Source organism: Pteropus medius, unplaced genomic scaffold (assembly GCF_902729225.1).
Source record: "Pteropus medius unplaced genomic scaffold, Ma_sr-lr_union100, whole genome shotgun sequence".
Taxonomy (NCBI): domain Eukaryota; kingdom Metazoa; phylum Chordata; class Mammalia; order Chiroptera; family Pteropodidae; genus Pteropus; species Pteropus medius.
In genome coordinates, this window is record NW_024349803.1 from 4,449,986 (window position 1) to 4,469,184 (window position 19,199).

Below are 19,199 nucleotides of genomic sequence, written 5' to 3' on the forward strand. Positions count from 1 at the left end.
AATGTGGAGTAAAATGAGTAACATATGGGCAGAGGGAACAGGGTGAAAGACTGGATGCAACCAGAAAAGCTAAGCTTACCCTTAACATTTTAAAGAAATGTGCAACTTACAGCATCCGTCTCCTTTAACTTTCCTCTCTTCTCTTCCTTCCTTCCCTTCCCCCTCTGCCCTCTTCCTTCTTCCCCTCCCTCCTTTTCTCCCTCTCTCCTTCCTTGCTCTCCCCACCTCTCCTGCCCACTCATAAACAACAGGTCCTTTTAGTGTTTACAGATGGACTGGATGATGATTTAGAGAGACTGAAGGAAACATCCGAGCTTCTCCGAGGCAAAGGTAAGTGCGCAGAGTTGCCCGGCGCGGTGAGGGCGCCGAGTTGCTCTGCGTGGGCCTCATTTCTCTTACCGCGCGCAGATGCTCTTTCAGATTTCCAGATGACCCTGGACTGTATTAAAGCTCCTGTGTGCCAATGCATGTGATAGGAGCTCGGTGCCCAGCAGGCTGATACCCATCTCCCTCTTAGTATGAATCAGAGGGCTGTTCAGGGCTGAGAGACCCACATCCCTGACACTGATGAAGGGCCTCTCTGAGACCGGATTGACTAATTACCAGCCTGACATCCGCTTTTGAGGATGGGGGATAGCGTGCAGGTGCAACTCTTACTTCATGGTGAATGGGTGCTTTTTTTGGGCTACATTGGGCTACATTTGCTTTTTTTAGGCTACATTGGGGTCCATATGTTTCTTTTTCTTAGACACTGGAAGCAGCCGAAACCTGAGCCTTGCTCTTCCCACTGCCCTTCCTCCCTCTTTTGCTCTCTAACTCTTCCTCCTTCAACATCTCCAAAGGCTGCTGCTAGTATGTATATCATCTTTGCGAAGTTAGGAAAAGATGCCCAATGCTCTGGGTACTTCTAAGCCTGTGTCTAGACATCTGGCTTGGGTAAGGGGTGAGCTGGTTACATTTCAGTGCCTACCAGCTCCCTCATCTGGGTTCATTGGGTAGTACCACCTGGACAACGGCCCGTTTGCTCTGGCCATTCCAATCAGTTTGTGCCACATAAAGGCTGTCAAGCAAACTCAGGATGAACAACCAGCAACTTGACTTGTTGAAGTCTCCTTCACCCTTCTCCTTTCTCAATGGAATATGTTCAACATGTTCTTCTGGGGATGATGTTTTCCCTTGGTTAATAATGTGCTGGAATATTTTTATGACAACTTCCTCCCAACTAAATTTATCAAATCAATTGCCACTGGAAGTTTAAATTGTTATACCATTTCCGGAAAGGGAATTGGGAATATAAGACAAAAGACCGCAAACTTTGCCTATGTGCTAGTTCAGCAATTCCATTTTCAGTAATTTATTTTCAGGAATAATTAAGGATATGTATAACAACTTTTAACCAGAAGATTGTTTAGCAGCTTTTTTTTTTTATAATAGAGAAAAGCTTATGTGTGTGTATTTGTATGAATTTACTATTCATACAAATTTACAAATTTACAAAATATTAACACTAACATTTGTTCTGAAATTCTGCAAACAATGATTTGTAGCCAAATTTGAAATTTATCCCTGTCCATTCGTTCTCTGTTATGTGGATAAATCTAGATGATCTTTTAGTGCCTGATTCAGTAGAATAGGCTTAATTATGCTGCAATACCAAGCAACCTCCAAATCTCAGTGACTTAAAGTAGCAAGAACGTATTCATTTTATGCCTCATGCCCACTCATCTACCCCTTATGCTCATTGCTCAAGGACTGAAGCTGAAAGAAGTGTCTATTCCTATGGCAGGGAAAAGGAAATGGGGCAAATTGTGCACTTAAAATTTCTTCCAGGGGTGACATATATCCCTCTGCACGCATTTAATTGGTCAGAGAAGCCATATGGACTGTTCTAACTTTCATGAAATAGATAATATTTTTACAAGTAAGGAATTGAAGTTTAATGAGAGTCTATAACTTTTCCAAAGTAGTAAAATCATATATATCATATGCCCTTAAGGAGAAGAACCAGAATATTTGTGAACAGTCCCAATGCATGCCACCGTTTCTATGATAAACCACATATCTACTTCAGGAATGGGTTTAAAGGATGTAGCAACAATAATAGTGGGTGAAAAGCCTCTATGAAATAAAAATTAGGGACTGTAAGAGAGCTACGAGAGTCCTTTGTGTTTCCATTTAGCTGCTTAACTTTCAGTTAGTGTGACTGAAAGGTGTCAGACCAATTCTTCAAGAAGGCACACCATGAGCCAGTTTTGATTTTAATGAACATGAAGTTTGAGAGAAGACAGGTGAGAAATAGAAAGAGTAGAATGAATATCTGGGTCCAAAACGAAGACAGACCATTCAAACGACATACAAGTAAATTGCTCACCTGTTGGTATCTTGAAGGATTCTCTGGACTGCTCATTATTGGGCTGGAAGGTGTGCATAAATTAGAAGAGCTTCAGATGCTAGAATTTGGCAGAGGATTTGCATATAATCAACCTCTGAGCATCACACTGCAATCTCTCCCAAACATCTTACTGAAGCAACTTGTAAGTACTTTTTTAAAATACCATCCTTCACTGGGCCTATTATTTCTAATAATTTTTACAACCCTGAGAGAATTTTGTCTCTTTAGTGTGTAATGTGATCTAGGTTAAGAGATGAAAAAAAAAACACAAAAACCAAAACCCATGTGATATGGATTCTGTCTTTCAGGATACAATTGTGGAAAGAACATGCTGCAATATGTATACAAAGTGTTTTGGAGAAGACGGGCACAGAGGTGATGGTGGGAGGCCTGGGAGGAAGGTGAGAATTTGTTGGGTGTGGATGGGAGAGGGAGAGAGATGACATTTCAGATAGATGACTGTGGACGGCTACATACCAGGCTCTGTGTTTTGTCTTTAATACTTTTTCTAATTCTATCCTCTTAACAAACCTTTGAGGTAAATATTATTTTATAGGTTTGAAATGGAGGCTCAGAGAGGGGACATTATTTTTCCAAAGTCCCATGGTTATGAAGAAGCATTTTGGAATGTAAGCCCCCTATGTCATCCTGACTCCAAGTCCCACTTTCTGACTATTATGCTGCCTACTTAATTTATTTGACAAATACTTTTATAGATTCTCTCACTGCACAGAAGTTTTTAATTGTCTACAAAATTTTTGCTTGTCCAACATCTGCTTTCTTTATAGTAGTTGCTGACCCTTCCCCTCCTAGCTATCATCCTATTTTATAACATAAAACTCTAATGAAAGATAGTATCACTGCTTCACTAGTGGTGAATTTGCAACTCTCTATTAATTTGAGGGTTAAGAGACGGGAAAATTACTACTTTATACTTTTTTTTTTTTATTTTTTACTACTTCATACTTTTAAGGGAGAATATCTCATTTGAAATGGTCCTCAGATATCCAGGACACAAGGTTCTCTTCTCAACAGCTTCATGATTGAGAGTATTATAATAAATCCACATGTAAGGCTGAACCAAACCCCTTGGCTTTGCCCATTTTTTTACGTTCTCTCTTTGTAAGGTTTTCCATCAGGTCGTTGGAATGCGCTCTTACTGACTTTGAGGATCAATCTTTTAATTTAGAACAGTATAATGTGTATAATTACTTTTTGAAAAATAAATTGTAGTTATGCCTCAGCACTAGATTACTTCCCTCTTCGTGTTCTTAAATATCAGACTCAGAAAAATATCAGAATCAGAAAATCAAACTCTGGAATCTCTTGACATTTTTTTTTTTTTTCTTTCCCAACTTAAGGCCTCAAAGGCCAAAGATGAGAGTGTTTTGAATTTTTGACTTCTCTGCTCTTTCTGTTAGTTAGAATTCTGTTGTTTGATTTTCATATCTTTGTTGATCACAAATATGGCTCCCATATCTTATTGACCAGTTTTTAGTCTGAATAAACAAATCTAGCTAGAAAAGGTCAAGCCAAACTCCCTTGGGAGGAAATGATTTGTGTGTTTAGATATCTAAGAAGAAGTGGAAAAAAAGAGACTAAATAGCTGAGTCATACAGAAGTAAACAGCTATTTCTCATAATACGGGTGATAACAACTTTGCTTACTGACATTTTGTAAAACAAGGTCAAAGGTCTCTTTAAGAATAGCAGTTTTCCTTAAACATGTAACTAGAAACTAGTTTTGGTTTGGATTTTTACAAGAGAAAGGCTTGAAAGGTATTTTAGCAAAATAAAAATAGGTTATTGTATTGACTATTAAGACAAGCAGGTAATTCAAGTTTTCACTGGAGGAAAGGCCAATAATACTTGTTTCTATATGTCTCTGCTCATTACGCTCAACATTTAGTAAATTCTCAATAAAATGTCAACTCAGCGAGATGGGGGTACCTATTAGTAACAATTTTTATTTTACCTAGGTCTGAGAAATGAAGAATTTGGAATCCAATTTATTTATTCTGATTTTTTTTTTCTTTTCAGGGAGAGAAGGGTTCTGATGGATTACCTGGTCATCCTGGTGAACAAGGCGAACATGTAAGTACTAAATCTTACCTTTTTTTCTTTGAAAGAATAGGGTACGATGGGTTTATAATCAGCAATACTTAATTGCACTTGTTATGAAAGTTTTTCTGACTATGCCAGTTAAAATGGGTTTAAAATATCTATATAAAAATGACTATTTATTGTAACAGATGTCAGGTGGAAAATTTTGTGAAGAAATAGTCTCTAGAAGGTGTTTAATGAGGAAACATGGTCATTTTCTTTTTTAATTGGTAAATTCGAGATAACTGAAAAAGCGGTCTGTGTCTAACGTGCATAAATATAATAGTAGTTGTTAATATAATAGTAGTTGTTAATCGTGAGCTAAATTGTAGGTAATTTGTTACTACTGATGAGGTAGCCATGTTTGTAAGTGGTTTAATAAAATAAATTGAAGAGAATCAAGGCCATTCTTATAACAAAATCACTCAGATGCCTTCCTGAGTGGCTGAAAAGGTGATGGGGTTATAGTTTCCTACTGGTGGTTTGCATATAACCCTGGATACATCCTGGGCAAGGGAAAGTTATTGAGCATGTGATTGGCTATGGAGAAAAATGTATATTATAGAAAGAATTGTTAGCTAGGGGACTGATGCGGTAGTGATCATCTTTATTACATCATATAAATAACAAAAGGCTAAAAAAAACTCCATTGTTTTCACTTAATTTTAAATTATAGAAAACCACTTTGCTACAGGTGTCTATTTTAAAGTTGATTTGTATATACCACTGGTTCTCAACCATTTTGGTCTCAGGATGCCTTTATATTCGCAAAGATTATTGGAGACCTTGAGGAGCTTTCATTAATGTGGTTGCTCTTGAAACCACATGAGAAATTTATATTTACCATATGAGAAATTAAAACAGAGAATATTAAATGATTTATTTATTTTATTTCAAAATAATAAAAATATACCCTTAATATAAATAATATTCCTTTATAACAAATAATGATATTTTTCAAAACAAAATATAATTAGTAAGGAGAGCAGCATTTTAAAACATATTTTCAAATATCTTTCATGGCTAGCTTATTAGAAGACAGCTAGATTCATAGATCTGCTTCTGTATTCAGTCTGTGGGGTTATCGCTTGTTATGTGGCCCCTTAAAAACTCTATACTTGGGAGAGAATAAGAGTAAAAAAGAAAACAACACTTTAGTATAATTGGAAAAATAGTTTTAACTTTGTGGGCACTCCTCCTAAAGGGTCTTGGGTACCTGATGGGGTCCTTGGACCAAACTTTTTAAATTACTGGTATATACGAGCATTAATGTTCTCATTGCTCCACTTGGAGCAATTTTATTATTCTGAACATTTAGGCCGCCTGAATTTGGAAAATAAGCAGAACTTAGAGAAAAATGCAGCTGCTGAGACGTATGTAAGCTGATCCATTTCTTTGATCACACTTATGGAAGAATTGCTCAAATTTTCTTTCTTTATTCTGCCTCAGTAAGCATAGTCTTAGGCATTAGAAATACAGTCATAAATACAAATTGTGAATTTTTGCTATTTTGTTTAGGAGTGGTGAAAATATTCCTTCTCATTTTTATGATGTTCTAAAATGTCCTTTAATTTTTATATTATTTTTTTGCTTGGCCTGTGGATCAATGAGCCTGGCCAAAGTTAACCGAATATTTTAAGGTCTGACCAACCCATCAGTATCATTGCCACCAATTCCAGACAAACAGCATAAACAAGCCCTTGTCTGTCTAGTGTAGGAGTTGGTTTTGTCTCACTTCTCTACTGTTTTAACATGCTAAAACCATGATATTTTTATAAAGACTTTCAAGTTCAGAGCTAGAAGTACATAGTGAGCAACATATAGTAGCCCTGCCCTTATCCAGAACTTCCCTTTCTGAGATTTCAGTTACCTGTGGAGAACTGCTATCTGAAATATTAAATGGAAAATTTCAGAAAAAACAATTCATGCATTTTAAATTCTATGCCATTCTGAGTAGTGTGATGAAATCTCGAGCTGTTCCTCTTGAAAGGTGACTCATCTCTTTGTTTAGCATTTCTTTGTATAGCAACTCCATACTGTAGAGTCTCCTTCCTTAGTCACTTAGTAGCTGTCCCAATTATCAGATTGATTGTCATAGTGTCTCAATGCTTGTGTTCAGTTAACCCTTATTTTACTTAATAATGGCCCTAAAGCACAAGAGTAGTGAGGCTGGCATTTCCAATATGCCAAAGAGAAGCTATAAGGTGCTTTCTTTAAGTGAAAAAGGGAAAGCTCTTAATTTAATTAGGAAAAAAATCATATGCTTAGGCTGTTAAGATCTATGGTAAGAATGAGTCTTCTGTGGAATTGTGAAGAAGGAAAAGAAATTGGTGCTAATTATGCTATTGCATATCAAACTGCAAACGCATCTTATCAGGTAGGCATTTTGTTATATTACATCAGGTGAGTGCAGTACAATAAGATATATTAAGAGAGACCACAGTCACATAACTTTTATTATTATAATTGTGCATTATTATAATTGTTCTATTTTATTATTAATTACATTAATCTCTTACTGTACCTAATTTATAAATTAAACTTTATCATAAGTATGTGTGTATAGGAAAGACATAGTATATATAGGGTTTAGTACTATCCACAGTTTCAGGCATCCACTGGGGGTCTTGAAATGTATTCCCCTGGGGAACAAGGAGGGGCTACTGTTTATATTTTAAAAATTTTATGGTAGCTACCTTAAAGAAAGTAAAAAGAAACATGTTAATTTTAATAATATACTTTATTTAACATAATATATCCAAAATATAATTATTTCAACATGTAATTAATATAAAAATTGATAAGACATCTTACTTTTTAAAATATATTGTCTTTGAAATCCAGCGTGTATTTTACACTTATAGCACAACTCCATTTGGACTAGACCCATCGCAGCTCTAGCAGGTCTTGCTTGCTTTTTCCTGCATTTCTCATAAGAAAAGGTGATTTTAAAAATATATTATCCTCTGAATGGCTTTTAATGTCATATTCCAGCAAAGCAGATCTTATTGGTTTGCTCAACAGTGGAGACATTCCTCTACAGATGTATAAGTTTCATAATGGGACTCATAATTTGTAGATTCAAAATGAAAGTGTATTAGGACAAATGCCCTCTGCCCCCCCAAGAAAAACCAAACCCTTATTGGTGTAAAACAAAAATTATTTTTTATTACGTCCTCAAAATCTGGATGGGGAAAGTGAAAAGGGAACAGTGGGGTATTGGGGTCTCAGATAAGCTGACTAGGCCGTTAGAGGTGGAGGACCTCTAACTGCTGAGATGGCTTCCTCTCTCGCCCTCTGGTGCTCTGCTGGGATGGCTGGCACGACAAAGGCCAAAATGTAAGTTTATGGCATATGGCGGCTGGGTCTAAGAGGGAACACACAGCAGGGAAGCCTCCTCCTGAGTGAGCATTCCAGAAGACCTGAAGGCTGAAGCTACAACACTTCTGGGGCAAGCCTCAGAAGTCAGGTGGTAACTTTCTGCCACATTTTATTGGATACAAGTGAGCCACTAAATCCAGACTAGACTCAAGAGGCAGGCTGGGAGATTAGACTCCTCCTCTTGATGGAGGCTTGGCAGGGTCACAAAGCAGAAGAGCTGCGGAGATTTCGTTGTGGCCATCTTTGGGAAATACAATCTACCAGACTCACAAATTCTATATATTTTCAAAATTTACCTATCATGAGATGGCGATTTACATATGTGTTGGTTATACATCAAAGACTTAGTTATATTTCAAATTAGTCAGATTATCTAAGGTGACAAAAAATAGTTATGTAACTTCAGCAGTAACAAAAACAGCTGATATTTGCTCACAGCTTCATATGTGCCTAAATATTTTGTATACATTTTATCTACAAAACAGGATATTATTATTGTTGTATTATATTTTTGCTATTTTCATTTTTCATAAAGTAACTTGAACCAGCCCCGCATGGTTCAAAAGCTGTTGAGGTTATTTTTTTCCATTAAATCATGGCTATAATCGATTACTTTCATCAACTGCTGTGAGTGAATGGGAGACCAGTTTTTAAACATGATAGAGCTTGATATCCGAATGAGAAACACAGTATGCTCAAATTTTGTTCTAAAACAATTTAACATATGTGCCCATTATAAGTAAAGTCCCATTTTCTCATGAGAACACCTTAAAAAATGTTTTTGCCCAATTAGAATATATGGACTTTTAGGGATGTAATTGAATTAAACAAATGTCTACTTATAATGTTTAACTTATTTAGTTACATAGAAACATTTAAAGTCTTCTTTTACACATTAAAAATTTATATGTAAAATGATATATTAAATGAGAAATTCTGCTTTTCTCTCTCAATAATATTTTATCAACGATTTTATTAAAAATTCTTCCCATGTAGTTTCTATATCAGTTTCTTCAGCATTACTGGAGTCACTTTTTGGAACATCTCACCCAGTTTTCTAGAGCATATTATTGTATTCCCTTCTGTCTGAATTATTTAAGATAAACGATTGTTGAGATTTCTGTTTATGAAATCTGTCATCACAAATTTTATTTATTTTATTTCCAGCTTCAAAACTTATTGCCTCGTTTTTCTTGTAAGAATATTTTTGTGGTCTCTAAAAAGTAATCATAAATTCTAGTCCTTATAAAAGTGATTTTTAAGAGTCATGTTTGCATAATCACGAACAGTTGAAATTGTGAGGTTTCACCCTCAAATATAATAAATAAGTAATCTGTTATATTTCTTTGCCTTCTTATTTTTTCTTTTTTAACTGATCTGGTTGGTGACCTCCATAAACATTCCCAAAATATCTCAAATTAACACTGATGGGGTGTCAATATTATACTGTTCAAAGTAAAGAGAGAAGTCAATTAGAGAGAGTACACAAAATATAAAAAACTTTGTGAAGACTCAAATTTAAGAATACTCTTTTTTTCTGAGGACTAATTTTGGGAAAACACGTACCCAATTATGTATGTACAGCAACTGAAACTTTAGAAATTTGGAATAGAAGTCATAAGAATGGTTTGTTTTCCTTTTTATTCTCATTTTTCTTTTTCTGTTTTCTTACAATTTTTAATTGTGGTAGAATACACCTAATGTAAAATTTACCATTTTAACCATTTTTAAGTGTATAGTTAGTTCAGTGGTATTAAGTACATTCACATTGTTGTACAACCATCACCACCATCCATCTCCAGAACTTTTTCCTCTTGTAAAACTGAAACTCTGTACCCATTAAATACTAACTCCCCATTTCCCTCTCTCCCCAGCCCCTGGCAACCACCATTCTACTTTCTGTTTCTGTGAATTTGACTACTCTAGTTGCCTCCTTAAGTAGAATGGGGCAGTATGTGTTTTTCAGGTTATTTTACTTAGCATAATGTCTTCAAGGTTTTTCTATGTTGTAGCATGTCAGGGTCTCCTTCCTTTTTAAGGCTGAATAATATTCATTGTGGGTATACACCGCTTTTGTTTATCCATTCATCTGTTAATGGACTCTTGGGTTGCTTCTACCTTTTAACTGTTACAAATAATGCTGCTATGAACATGGCTGTGCAAATGTCTCTTTGAGACCTTGCTTTCAGCTCTTTAGGATATACATCCAGAAGCGAAATAATTGGATAATATGGTAATTCCATTTTTACTCATTTGAGAAACTACCATACTGTATTCAGGAGCACTGCACTCTTTTCTATGAAAAAGTGCTTTAGGGTTCTAATTTCTTCACATCCTCATCAACATTTTTCTTTTTTCTTTTTTTTTTGATAATAGCCATTCTAAGAGTGGGTTTATTTTTAATGTTTTGTTAAAAATAAAATTGTAAATTTTTTCCCTTGGTGTCCCCGCTTTTACCAGGGACATTTGTTTTGTGTATAGCAACTATTTTTAAGACAACAACCAAGCGTTCATGATTGATAACACTGCATAGTGCAATATAGTTCAGTAAATATGTTAGAATTAAATTTTCCAGATGAAAATTAAACACCACACATTGAATCTAAATATGCATGTAGATTAGGAAGAAGGGAGAAGGCAGACATTTATTTGACATCTGCTGTGTGTTAGGTTCTGTTTAGGCATTTTGTATACATTATGGCATTTAATTTTCATCACAATCCTATCGATAGGTGTTAATACTTTCATTTGATAAAGGTGAAAGTAGGAACTCAGAGACAGTAAGTGATTTGCTAAGGTCAGATACAGAGGGTTGGAGATGTGCCCAAACTCATGACTGTCTGATGCCAGAAACTGTGCTTTTTTCTTTATCTCTTTGTCTGTTAAGTATAAAACACTTCCTTTTTCCAGTCCATAGGATTTGCGAAGTACTTTCAATACAGTATCTCATGCATTCAATGCAACAATCCTTGAATTGTTAGAATCTGTATTATCCAGTTCCGCATTTTATAAATGGAGAAAATCGTATTTCATAGAGTCATGTGCTTGTCTAAGCTTACAAAATAAGTTGGAAACAGAACTGGGACTTGAACCCGGGTCCTTTTATTCTAGATCCAGAGTGCTTCTCACTTTACCATGTTCCTTTTTACTGTCTGGGACAGTTTATGTAGGGAGGTTACACAACCCAGCAAATCAAAGTTAGAAGTTACATTTATAGACTCTGTTTTGATGAAAGCTCATGGGATATACAGTACTTTCTAATTTGTATTTAATCAGTTTGACAAAAGGCATAATATCTACCATTACCTTTCTTAACCAATTTCTAGGTCAAAAGATGATATTAATAAAATTCAGGGAGTCATTCTTCAAATCCTGATTGGATGTCTACTGTGTGCCAGACACTGTGCTTAGGGCTGGAAACCCAGAGATAAATAAACCAGACATTGTCCTTGTTTCCAAGAAGCTCACAATATAGCAGGAAACAATATAACACAAAAACAACAATAATGTATCAGAAGGGGAGGTGGTGGCAAATGATCTATACCTTAGGAATGGGAAGGATTCCACCTAGAAGAGAAAAAGTTAAATAGTGGTTTCTTCTTTGTGGGGCCATAAGACAACCATCCAATTTTAACTGGCCGAAGGACGTGTTCAGACACACCTCTGTTTTGTTTGAATGCTGAAGTTTTGCCCATGTGGCTTGACTGAATTGATAAAAAATACAGATAATTTGGTTTTGTATGATTTGGGATCATCAATATGGGCAGTTGATGGATGAACATTCTGGTTGCCTTGCAGGTGACCTGATCAGGTCTCTGAGGATGTGGAGGTAATTGTAAGAACTGTCACATTTTAGTCATTCTGATGGTCATTATTGTTGGTTTGAATCAGTTGGGCAGTGACAGAAATAGTTGCTTGACCATTTCCATGTGTATCTTTGTCTCATAGGGAGAAAGAGGCCCCCGGGGTTCTCCTGGACTCCGAGGTGAGGAAGGATGCCCAGGTGTGAGGGGACCTAAGGTAAGCGTAACTTCGAGCTGTGAAATTCTTTCCTTATCTCTGTTTCATTCTTGAGTTTGAGGAAAACCTTAATTCTTCAACATAGTTTTGGGATCTTGGCTCCTCCTCAAATGGAGGGTTTCCCAGAAGCAGGGCCTGAGAAAAGGAATCAAGTGCAAATAGTTTACTGGGAAGCCATCTCAGTAAACACTAGTAGGGAGTAGAGAAGTTAGACAAGGAAGGCAGGTAGCCTAAAAAGGGTACATCATCAATTGGATCATCACTGTGGGCAGACAGAGCTTAGTCCTGCTGAGGAACTCTAGCAGCCAGTGTCAAACATGCACCTCAATGTTAACTCCCACTTAAAGAGTGTGGGAGCTGGGGTATTCATACACCAAATATGTCAGGCAATATTTGAGTGCTGCTGCTAGGGGATAATAATTCTCCAGCATTTCTGGCCTATCTTGTGTGTGGACAGGCTCTGGCACCAGAAAAAACCCTCTGGAATAGTCACAGTGCTGGCAACTGGAAGGTGAACTTGACACACTGAAAATTTAAAGGCTAAAGGGATAATAGGTGAAGCACCTTTTAAAATAGTTTCATTAAATGTCTCTTAACCTTCTATGTTTAGAGAAATCTCCTTTAATAAGGCCAGAAAAAAATTTCTATAACTTTATAATACTATAGAGAGTTTTTATCTGACCACGGTGCTCATATTCTGTGTATTTTAATAAGTTATTCTTTTAATTAATTTGTCTTCTTTTTCTTGGAGGCCCCCTCATGTTTGTTGGCCAGTGTATTCTCATTTTAGTTTGAAAATATGACTTATAATAATAAATGGCAGGTCACTGCTGTTTCTTGCTCACCGTTACTATGTGAGGAGTTACAAAGTATCATTTTCTTCAAGTCACAAACAAGAGAGAGCAGCAGCAATCAGAGTGCTGTGAGGTATGTTACAGCCACTCAAGAAGAAATCTTCATTTTGATCTAATAATTGCTCTTTCTTGAAGTCAGGGAACATGTGGTTTCCTAAAGGAAACAATGGTTTAAAAGTCTCATTGAAGCTTATTTCTTCCTAACTTTAGGGAGCGAGAGGATTTTCAGGAGAGAAGGTAGGTGACCTTCTTTATTCTTTTTTAAACTGGAGAGCAGTTTCTTTTGGAAACAGAATACTGAGTTCAGTCACTTTTCTTTTGCTTGAGCGAGGTGGGGCTTAAAACTTTTATATGAGGGGTTATGTCATATGATATTAACAGTTAAAATGCCATGCTAAAGAATTGTTATTTGTAAGACATGTATTTCAGGCTTAAGCCTTGCTAACGCTGTAATAATTGAGCCACCATATTTATCACCTAATGATCTGGAAGTGTTGGTCCTGAATTTAAGGTGTGGTCAGGAGGGTCTGGGCAGAGTAGGTGTCAAATGGGAGAGGGATGCTACGACAGGGCTGGTAAGAAAGGAACTGGCACAATAAGGAAATAACTTTACATTTAGATTCAGAAGCAAAGTATCCCTTTTTTCACTCATTTATTCAAAGAATATTTATTAGGTACACACTCTGTTCCCTACATCATGCAAGGGGGTGGTTGCAAAGTGATGAACAAAAGAGACAAGGGCTCATAAAGCTTTTTTTACTTGTTTCTTCTGGTACCACTGATTCACCTGCTATGGCCTGTGGCAAATATATCATGTAACTTTAGTCTGAGAGTTTGATATGCTTATGTTCATGCACTAACTCAGCTATACTTAGTTTTCAAAAGTGCCTGATATTTGATTCCCTCGTGTGGGCAGCAGGAGTAAACCGACTATTCTATACATGTAAAATGTATTGTTTCTGCTTGTAAAACTCTGAACTTTTTTCAAAAGATACTTTAAAATAAATATGTTAACTGTCATTTTGAGATAGTTGGCAAAGTGAAGGGCCCATAATTTGAAAGTGATGGCATATTCGATGAGATGTCACTATGCAGCTGCCAGCTTTTACTCTTATCATCTATTTAGCCCTAGTTTTCATTTCTTTTCTTAAGGAGCTTTTTTTTATTGTAAATCCCCCTGAATGCACACATATGGATACACTCCCTTTTAGTTCCTCTTTAATCAGAGACCATCCAAGTTTCCATTTTGCAGATTAATTCAGTCATATTTTTCAGTCTTCTTTAAAAAAAAAAAAAAAGTCAATGACAAAAGGACCATCTTTAACAAGCAACCAGTGGGAAAAGTTTCATTCAGTCTTGTTTTTGCATAAAGAGTTACTTGTTTCCAGTGCAGAATTTTAAAAGGAAGTCTTTCTAGCCATTCAAAATTTGAGTTTCTTTTTTTTTCTTATCGTTTTCTTTGGCCTCTGAAACTGCTGGGAAAAACAGCATATAATGCTAATGACTATTTCAGAAAGAAAATAATCATTGCTTTTTAGTAATTGAATGCAGTATATGAATGTTGTTTTGAAAGGTCTGGATTCTCCTGACTAAAAAAAAAAAATTAGCAAGGAAATTAACATCAAAGCAATAACTATGGACATCTGGTCCTCTTGTCTCTAGCATTCCCATCTTCCTTTGCTCCACAGGGCAGCGCTGGTGAGGATGGTGTTGATGGCCTGGATGGAGAACAGGTACAGAAAGGTTCTCATTCTATGTTCATCCTCTCTACTAGCTTGACATTTATACTCTCTATTTTATACTTTTCACAATTAGTCTAGATATTTTAACATGCATGCCCAATAATGTCAAACATTAATTTATATATTTGTCCTAATCCTCAACATACCAAGATCCTAGAAACTTAGCTCCGATCAGCTTCGTCCTATATTACATATTATTGTCTGGTATTTATTTCCATCTTTTGTTGTTGTTGTTAAATTCTACCAATTGGACACTATTATTATTGTTTTATAAGCCAATGCTTATCTAGCTTTACCCTCATATTTATTACTATTACCGATGCCTTCAAAAGAATATGAAAAGGCCATATTTTAGAATTTCCTTTAATGAGGTACATAAACTCTCCTGGTTTTTATTTCCCTGAAAATCTTTTTATTTTATCCTTTTTCTTGAAAGATAGTTCTTGGGTAAACAATTATTTTTTTTTTGAGTACTTTGAAAATGTAATTTCATATTTTTCTGGCTTCTTCTGTCTTCTATTATCTTTCATTATTGCAGTTAAGTTATCTATCAAACTAATTGTTGTTCCTTGGTCAGCAATCTTAAAAAAAAATATCAGGCTGCTATAAAATTTCCCTTGTTTTTAGTTTTGTGCAGTTTTTTTTTTAACTTTAAGGTATATACATACATAATTTTTTTTCATGTACAGTTGACATTTATTATTATTTTGTATTAGTTTCAGGTATACAGCATAGTGGTTAGACATTTATATGATTTATGAAGTGATCTCCCTGATAAGTCTAGTACCCACCTGGCACCATAGTTAGTACAATATTATTGACTATATTCCCTATGCTGTACTTTACATCACTGTGACTATTTTCTTGCTACCAATTTGTACTTCTTAATATCTTCACAGTTTCCTGCAGTTTCAATATGATGTGTCCAGGTGTGGATTTCTTTTTATTTATTCTGGTTTGGATTCATTAGGCTTTTGAATCTAAGCATTTGTGCATTCTATAATTTTTGGAAAATCCTTAGTGAGTTATCATTTTGACATTTTTATCTTTTTCATTTTCTCTATTTTCTATTTATGGGAGTCTAATTAGAAATTTGTGAGACTTCATTCTATCCTCAATGTATCTTAACTTCTCTATTGTATTTCCTTTTTCTTTGTCTTTCTGTGCTACGTTCTCAATAATTTCCTCAGTTTCTAGTTTACTAATTGTTTTATCACTTCTGTTTCAACTGTCAGTTAGATTTTTTACCATTTCAACTGTCAGTTAGATTTTTAATGTAAATTATTCTAATTTTCACTATAAGAAGTTCTATTCGATTCTTTTTCAAATCTGCTTGGTGTCTTTTTTTTTTATAGTTGCTTTTTTCCCCACTTATTTAAATGTATTAAATATACTTATTTTATATTCTGTATATGATAATTCCAATATCTATAGTCATTGCAAGTCTGATTTTGTTGTCTATTGTTTCTGCTGACTCCCCCGTCTTGGTGTCTCCCTCATGTGTGTTGTGATCTTTGATTAAACTCATTTTTTATTGAATTTTGTCTGTGAGAAGTCATTAAAGCCCGAGTTGAAGGTTGTTTGTTTTTGCCGTATACTTGGTGGCATTACCTTCTAGGACCACTTTAGAATAGCTGATCATTTTCCACCACACTCACGGTGAGTGATAAGAAGTCCTTAGGACAGCCAATGGCTATTACTTCCATGGATTCCTGCTTTCTCTTTATTCTGAACTCTAAAGATTTTTTTTTTTTATCAGCTCATTAATGGATGTAAAATATTTTAAAATTTGTTACCTGGAATTTTAAATTGTTTTTCAAAAGGAGGATTATTCATATGCAGAAATAGAATGGTAAAGAAGCTTTCTACTGTTGGGTGGATTTTGAAAGTATGAGAAAAAAGTTTCTAATAGAGTGTGACTACAGTTTCTAATAATAAAGTGTGACTAATATAACAGAGATTGTTTGTTTATTTATTTTTTACTTTTTTTTAGGGTAATCATGGAATCCCAGGGTCATCTGGAGAAAAAGGAAATAGAGGAAATCGGGTAAAGTATGAAAGTATTCTTTCATATTTCTGCTGGTTAAACTGACCTTGAGAGTTTATTTTTAAGCTTTGGGAAAAAATCATCTAGTGGCTTAAGTACTAGATTAAGAATTAAAGGGCAGTAAATATTAGATGACTATTTGGAAGCTTTAACTTAAGGCCCGACTCTATTGATACTGAAATAATTAATGTAAATAAAGTTAATTAACTTTTTGTAATTGTCGTTACCTATCTCACAAGCTTTCATATCTCCGTGTTGCCAATGATTTAGTTTAACATCCAAGGCCTTTCAACCACATTCTTCACTAATCTTAGTCAAGAATTGTCCTTCTCAGGATGAAGAAATACAAATTGGCAATTATAAAATAGTCACAGAGATATAAAGGACAGCGTAGGGAATATAGTCAATAATTTCGTAATAACTATGTATGGTGTCAGGTAGCTACTAGACTTATCAGGGTGATCACTTCATAAGTTATGTAAATGTCTAATCACTATGTTGTACACCTGAAACTGATATAATATTGTATGTCAACTATAATCAAAAAATAAAAAAAAGAAACATCCTTTCAGATCAAATAGTATACTACTCAATGTCCCTGAAGATTCCTATGCAAGCTTACTTCTGTGCCTTGGCTCATGCTAGGTACTCCATCCTGGAATGCCTTTTCCCTGCCTCCATCCTCAGTGGTTATTTGAGTATCACTTTTTCTTCAGTTTCCAGATCTTCTCTTTCCTCTTCATGATGCCCTCATCCACCATGTCAATCTGTAGCTATCTCCCCGCTTCTCTACATCCTTCCAATGTACATTATTTGTACTATATGCTTGATAGTGACTTTACACTGCCTTATGCTGGTAATTATATTTCTATGGGTAAGGAAAGACATAGGTACTCAGTTCTCCCTTCCTGTGCCTATGGCAGACATTACTAACCAATTATAGAACACAGCCTGAAGGATCCATCTCAGCACAGTACTATGATTAGATAAGGGGGATTAAATTTGTTATATATATATATTTTTATACCCCTCATGGAATTAGAGTATTGCTTTACCTCAAGGTGTGGATTGATTTCTTGATAAATGAAATAAGAAGTCACAAGAAATGGCTCTTTATTGAGGTTTAATTTCCAATCTGTAGTTTGTGGATCAGAATTTGGAGAAAGTGGAGGACATCACACTTCCTTCAAGACTGGAGAGCCTTCAGTTTCCATTGAATATAATTAAATTCAATAAACACCTGTCAAATGTTTCCTACCTGTAGGGCATTTTGCTAGACACAAAGAAGAGTTAAAAGATAAATAAGGCATAGTTAAAACAAACAAAGAACTTATTAGTTGGTGAAAGAAATAAGATTTGTACAGGAAGAACTATAATATAAGATAGGATAAGATAAAGATTGTAAGAATGGTGCAAATAAAGAGTGAATGGGAGCATAGTAACTTGGGAAGGAATCTAAAATAGAATGGTGTTTCTTCATCCAATCAATCCTCAATATTTACTGAACATCTATTATAATTCAGGCATGACTATAGAATGAGGAGCAAAATAGGCATGGGTTCTCTATCCCAGAACTAGACTCTATGGAGAGAAACAGCCATTAATGAAATAACCACGGAAATAGACATAAGATTATTGCTGAGATAAGCTCATGAAAGAGAAGTAAATGACAGGGGGATCTGATTTAACCTGTGCCATCGGAAAGGCTTCATTAAGGGAGTAAAGATGGGACGAATCTCAAAGGATAAATAACAACCAGATGATGAGGGAAGAGAGAAGAGAGCAAGACACCGACTTTCCGTACTAAGGTCTGTGACATTTGAACATGGTGCTGAAGGGTGGAGAGGACTCTGGCATTCAAGGGAATACAGAAAATCAAGACATTTTTCACTTCTGTAAGAGACACACAGGGTATTCCAGGTTAAGAAAAACTAAAGGCTTAGAGTTATAAGAGCTCAGAGTGGGTTTGGACAAACAAAGAATCCAATTCAAGAGGAGTGGAAGATGAGATCAAAAGTATAAAGAGTGAGAGGAAAGTGCGGGAGGGTAACTTGGAGTCAATTTCATGCCATGTTTAGGGGTTTTGTTTTTCTTCTACTGTGTAATCAGGTGCTATTGACAGTGTCTAGGCAAGGAAGATGCTTGTTCAAAGCTACATGTTTAGAGATTACTCTGGAAGCCGGTGTCTGAGTCAGAAAAAGGAGGGACGAGAAGTTGGACAAATCATAGTAGGAACCATAGACCAGTCTCTGTACTCAGAATTTTAATTTATTATTCCATTTAATCCCTGTAACAACTCTGTAAGATAGGTATCTGTTTCACAAATAAGAAAATTATCTTAGAGAAGTCAAAAAAAATTTGCCTACCTAGTAAAGTAAGCATCAGGATTAGATGCTTGCTTTTACCATCGTATCAGCCAGAAAACAGGTCAGAATGTCTCAAGTCATAATGAGGTGGCTTCTTTTGGAGCCTAGAGAACATTCCATTCCTTGTGTATCTGAGAGCCAGATCTCAGAAAAAGGCCCCACTTCATTATTTTCTGAGTGTGGCATATACCCTATAGAACAGGGGTCCCTAGTCCCTGGACCACAGACTGGTACTTGTCCGTGGCCCGTTGGGGCCCGTTGGAAACCGGGCTGCACAGCAGGAGGTGAGCGGTGG

At 35.7% G+C, this 19,199-nt stretch overlaps 1 protein-coding gene across 3 annotated transcripts in view; it reads left to right on the plus strand.

Moving 5' to 3' along the window:
- LOC120582065 (collagen alpha-4(VI) chain-like) overlaps positions 1 to 19,199 on the plus strand; it is a 103,509-nt gene that overhangs the window by 39,527 nt on the left and 44,783 nt on the right. For all 3 annotated transcript variants that reach the window (XM_039837101.1, XM_039837103.1, XM_039837102.1), the window contains 8 exons: positions 252 to 330; positions 2,389 to 2,534; positions 2,701 to 2,793; positions 4,432 to 4,485; positions 11,824 to 11,895; positions 12,960 to 12,986; positions 14,438 to 14,482; positions 16,485 to 16,538. In XM_039837101.1, the coding sequence (XP_039693035.1) occupies positions 252 to 330; positions 2,389 to 2,534; positions 2,701 to 2,793; positions 4,432 to 4,485; positions 11,824 to 11,895; positions 12,960 to 12,986; positions 14,438 to 14,482; positions 16,485 to 16,538 (570 nt within the window). The remainder of the gene's footprint in view (positions 1 to 251; positions 331 to 2,388; positions 2,535 to 2,700; positions 2,794 to 4,431; positions 4,486 to 11,823; positions 11,896 to 12,959; positions 12,987 to 14,437; positions 14,483 to 16,484; positions 16,539 to 19,199) is intronic.